The 4,924-nt window shown below is 34.9% G+C and overlaps 1 protein-coding gene across 1 annotated transcript; it reads right to left on the bottom strand.

The window, feature by feature from the left end:
• Nucleotides 1-3,085: 3,085 nt before the first annotated feature.
• On the bottom strand, nucleotides 3,086-4,628 carry LOC113331781. Its single transcript, XM_026578419.1, has 4 exons — nucleotides 4,302-4,628; nucleotides 4,072-4,187; nucleotides 3,537-3,941; nucleotides 3,086-3,432 (listed from the first exon to the last, which is right to left on the bottom strand). Exons 1-4 carry the CDS (start codon nucleotides 4,435-4,437, stop codon nucleotides 3,361-3,363), a joined length of 729 nt encoding a protein of 242 aa, XP_026434204.1. The 5' UTR covers nucleotides 4,438-4,628; the 3' UTR covers nucleotides 3,086-3,360.
• Between the last annotated feature and the right edge of the window lie 296 nt (nucleotides 4,629-4,924).

Genomic DNA, 4,924 nt, shown 5'->3' with positions numbered 1-4,924 from the left:
TTCGACCGACTAATGCTTTAACAGAGGTTCTTTTCGAGTAAAATTTAGTGTCGTGGTTTTTATCTTCTCATTTCGTCCTTTTTTTTCGTATTACTTATCGTTAGTTGCTTTGCTATTGTGCTTAGCCTCTCAGATTGGTGAGTCTCTCCCAACAATACCTGTAACTATTTACTGGAAAATTAAAAGATTTTCATTTGAGTTACAAGGGTTGGGCCCTCAGGGTCATCGATCCACTTTTGTAGAAGTGAAAACTACAGGGAGACCCATTCTCCCTGATGTTTCTATTGTGAAACCCACGCTCCCAAAACTACAGGCGCGCACCCAAATTCTGGAAGAAAATTATTCTCAAACCCAAAATATATAAAATTATGTTTTTGTCTTTTTTTTTTCTTCTTCTTCTTCGTCTTTTTTTCTTCTTCTTCTTCTTCTCCACTATACCTAGATCTCAGAAAAAGGGAGATATTCGATTGATTTCGAGAACAAATTCATGCCTAAATTCGATTGATCTCAACAGCAGCACCAAATCGTCTTCTTCTTCGAATTAACGACGAACCCTCTTACTACCGATTCTCTTCATTACAATTTAAATTCACTACTGTTATTAATGGTAGCAGCAAAAATCCCTAAATGGGTTTGTAGAACACGGTTTGGTCATCACAGATTTATGATCAAAACTTGTTTTCAATGAAGATTTTGAAATGAATTTCAGATTTTTATGAAACTCTCAGCCGTGAATTGAGTTGGAGTATGCAATACTGGATGAGTTGTGAAGAAGGTTTAATTGCAGATGATGGTGTAAATACATGAAAGAAGATGATGGTGTAAATACATGATTTTGACCAAGAGCCCCCGAATAACTGAAAGATAATGGTTTGCGTGGGAGTTAATGAAACATGAAAGAAAATGATGATGTGGTTATGACTGCATAACATGTCATTCAGTCGAGAAACTGTCTGCATAACATGTTATGCATTCGTGAAAATGGATGCATAACCTGTTATGCATCTACAAAATTTGTTGCATAACTTGTTATGCAGTCCAGAAAACCTGCATAACCTGTTATGCGTCCGAAAATATGGCTATATAATGCATTATGCATCGAGAAAATATATGCATAACCTGATATGCATCCGTAAATATGGATGCATACTGCATTATGCATCAATTTTTTATATGTACGGCTAAAATCAACCAAAACAATGGTTACATAACTTGTTATAGATGCATAACTTTGTTATGCAGATACATAACTTGTTATGCAGTCAAAAAAATGGCTGCATAATTCGTTATGCAGCTGCAGAATGTGTTATGCATCGTTTTTGGTGACTGCATAATGGTTAAGTATCAAGTTTACAAAAAATTTCCCTAAAATGAGGATCACCTCCGATTTTTTCGTTAAAAACAAAATTTTGATATTCTTGTTTGTACTCGTTGCGTAGCTCTTTTAAAAAGATTTCCAACGATATAAAATTTGTAAAATTCTAAGGCGCGGATTTTTAGATATGTTATGTCCAAGTTGCGCTGCCAATTATACCGCTGAAAAATTAGGTTGCGTAACGAGTTATGCCTGAAAAGATAGTATGCATAACCAATTATGTATTGATTCATATAATAATTTCATATAATTATGGGTGTCACGGTATACAAAATTAATTGTGGGCCTGAGAATGAGAATATTTTTTTTTTTGGATCTCCCCCTAATTTCCCCTTTGTAGAAGGGGGAGTAATAAACAGGGAGACATACCGCCCATACTGGTGAGTTGACCAAACCGAGCAACATCTCACATCCAAAATATCCACCATCGACAGGTGATAGTTGGCAAGGCGAACACCTGATTATCATTTTCAGAGACTCACAACACCTACTGATTCCTCAAATTTAAGTGCGAAAGATTAACGGTGCCGAAGGCTGGAATGAAATGAATACACTAGTCTAAACTAAAGTGCTTTTTTTTTTGATCCGAAAACTAAAGTGATTCCTCTAATAGCGCGTTTGGATGCATGTTCAGAAGTTGATTTTGGACTTCTGGAAGTCAAAAAGCTAGAAATCAGTTTGGTAATAATATTTCAGAACGATTTCTAGAATCAGAAACGTCTAGCTTTCTGTGAGCAGTAGTCAGAAGAAAATTTGTATCTAAACGCGCTATAAGCAAAATCCATAGGTCATAGGTGTTTATAGAATATTAAATGCTCTCCAAGGTAGTATTGAGAAAACATGAACCTTAAATACTCAGCGGGAATTAACTAGATTTATTAATAACGGAAAATGGGTCATTTGGCCAAATACTTTTAAAACATAGTTCTAATGGACGAGTAAAAATTAGTACGGGTGAAATGGACACCAAAAAAATAGCAAAAATGAAACTGGATTCATCTTGTCTTAAACTTAAAAAAGAGTGAGGATGAAACTGGATGTATCCTGATGTAAATTAAAAATAAGAAAAAGTATTTGAAAATGGGTAGGATGAAACTGTTTACATCCTGGTTATTTTTACATTCTCGTCCATGTGAACAGTATCAAATTTTACATGTCTTTTTCACCCATGAATTATTGTTATTGGGTTAATTGACCAATTTTGTGTATTTAATACTTCCTCCGTCCCACTATTAAGTGACCTATTTGATTTTAGATTTTGTCCCACTAATAAGTGACCTATATCACTAAACAAGGAGATATTTCTAAAATTATCCTTTTAGTTAATTATAAAAAATATAAGAAATATGCATAATTTGATAGGCATGTTTATATTCGTTACGTAGTTAACTAGTGTTTTAAAATACTTTTCAATGGCATGAAGTTTACGAACATTCGTGAAGTGGTTTGAGAGATAAATCATTTCTAAATTTCACTAGTTATTATCCATAAGGATATAATTATAAAAATGCTTAAAAATACTCTTTTTTTCCTTGTTCGTCTTAAAAATTGTGCAAACTTAAATTAGGTCACTTAACAGTGAACGAAAGGAGTAATCATTAATATTTGGATTAAATGAACTTTTCCGCCACAAGCTTGCCACTAACCTTGCCAGTAGAACAACCTATTCATCATTACAACCTAAAGAAGAAAAGACTATGCACATGAACCTTGAATAATGTTTGTTCAAATCAAACCATCGGAAGGAAAGAAATGACAAGGCAGTAATTGTTCTTTTTTGTCCGGAACAAAAGTGTAAAACCCAAAATGTATTACACAAAACTTTGGCACACAAGATGCTGCAAGACTTAGAATTTTCCAAAAGCCAGAATTACATACAAATATTACCTGATCTAAAGTTGATTTCAGACACATTTCTTACAAGGTAAACCAAAAAAAAAAAAAACATCTCCCTGCCGCTCCAAATAAACACTAGAACAAGAAGTTCAGTATAGCATTAACCACATCACACAACTCATGAGAATAGGAACTTGAATTCCAATCAACCCCACCACCAGCTGCAAAAACACACAACCACCACACAAACAATTTATCAATCAGTTCTGTCTAGATTCCCAAAATTTGTTAAAGAAAATGCAGACACAAGGGGTAAAAAGTATACCTGTCTGCCATGACCATGAGATGCTGGCAATGGGCGTATAACAGTAGCATCAGTCTCACCAGTAGGTAAAGGAATGGCCGGATTACTATTAATAAATGGCATACTACCACCTTTGCCGGGAAACTCCGACTGGATTGTTACCGGAGCGTTGGCGGAATTTGGGGATGGAGCAAACGAACTTGGTTGAGGAGAAATTAAATGCCAGTGATGCGCTGGTGAAGACGAAACTATCCCACCGGATGTTGGTGATGGTGCTGGTAATGGTGAGAATTTTGGTGCTAGTAAATCTCCATTTGGAGGTGGTTTTGGATATACCCTTATTGGGAATTTTTCACTTTCTTCACAGCTTTTTAGAGACCCATCGTTGAATGTGAAGTAGAAGAAACCTGGGCGTGATGGATTCCACTGAAACACAACATAGTAGTACCAAAAAATAAACAGTAAATTAAAAAGAACAAAAAAAATAAAATATAATTAAGGATTTTGCAGAATTCTGTTAGGTGCCCAAGATGAAGAATGAAGATAATGGTTGTACCATGTAAGAATCAGAGTTGGGTTTTGTGAGAAGAATAGCTTCAGAGAAGTTGCAGACATCAAAAGCATTTTTGTTCTGGAAAATGTAGAGCTTGTACTGATTTTTGTGTTTGAATACTATAAACAGAAAAGACACAAAAAATTTGGTTAGTAAACTAAAATCTACCACCAATCTTTAGAACCCAGAAAAAAGAAAAAGTTTAGATTTTTCTGTTTGTTGTATATACTTACCAAGAGAATCTCCAATATGAACACTAGGATTTTTCCATTCTGTAGCTCCATCAACCAGTATAGTTTCTGAAATAGAGTGCTGAAACATGAAATTCAAGATAACTAGTAAACACAGAATGGTAGCAGAGGTTCCCATGATTTTGCTCTATCTTGAAGGAGAAGTAAGGGTTTTGAAGGAGAGGCTGCAAGTTTCAATCCTCCTTCTCTAGGTCTAGGGTAATTCTCTGTATTGAAGTTGAGAGTGAGAGAGAGAGAGAGACTGAGAGGGGTTATGGGACTGAACCTACAATGTCAGAGTTTGTTTTGGCTTTGCCTTTTGAGGGGTTTGAGTGGATGACAGGTTAAATATGCGTTTAATATCTTTTTTTGGAGACTGCGTGTGCGTGCTTTTTTCGGTGCAATAGAATTACTACAGACAGTTAAAGGTTTATTGATTTTTCAATTTTTTGATAATATAATGAAAAGAATGAGTGATCAAAAGAGAAGAAGATGGTAATGTGATCATAAATGATTAGTATAGTGATAATTAGTTGTTGATGGTATCAAATGCGGTAATGTGAGTTAAGGGCAAAAGTACCAGTGTTTCACTTCTTTTTAATTTTTGGGAGGTGTGTACAAAAAAA

This window comes from Papaver somniferum, unplaced genomic scaffold, assembly GCF_003573695.1.
Source record: "Papaver somniferum cultivar HN1 unplaced genomic scaffold, ASM357369v1 unplaced-scaffold_128, whole genome shotgun sequence".
NCBI classification, from domain to species: Eukaryota; Viridiplantae; Streptophyta; class Magnoliopsida; order Ranunculales; family Papaveraceae; genus Papaver; species Papaver somniferum.
Note: the sequence above shows the minus strand (reverse complement) of the source record. Positions and strands in the feature narration are given on the sequence as shown.

Bases quoted from the DNA above. Each gene is read 5' to 3' on its own strand.
- LOC113331781 (XM_026578419.1), bottom strand. From the start codon at position 4,437: ATGGGAACCTCTGCTACCATTCTGTGTTTACTAGTTATCTTGAATTTC. The intron at 4,188-4,301 runs GTAAGTATATAC...TTCTGTTTATAG, and splicing joins TCATATTGGAGATTCTCTTG to TATTCAAACACAAAAATCAG. The intron at 3,942-4,071 runs GTACAACCATTA...GTTGTGTTTCAG, and splicing joins CCAACTCTGATTCTTACATG to TGGAATCCATCACGCCCAGG.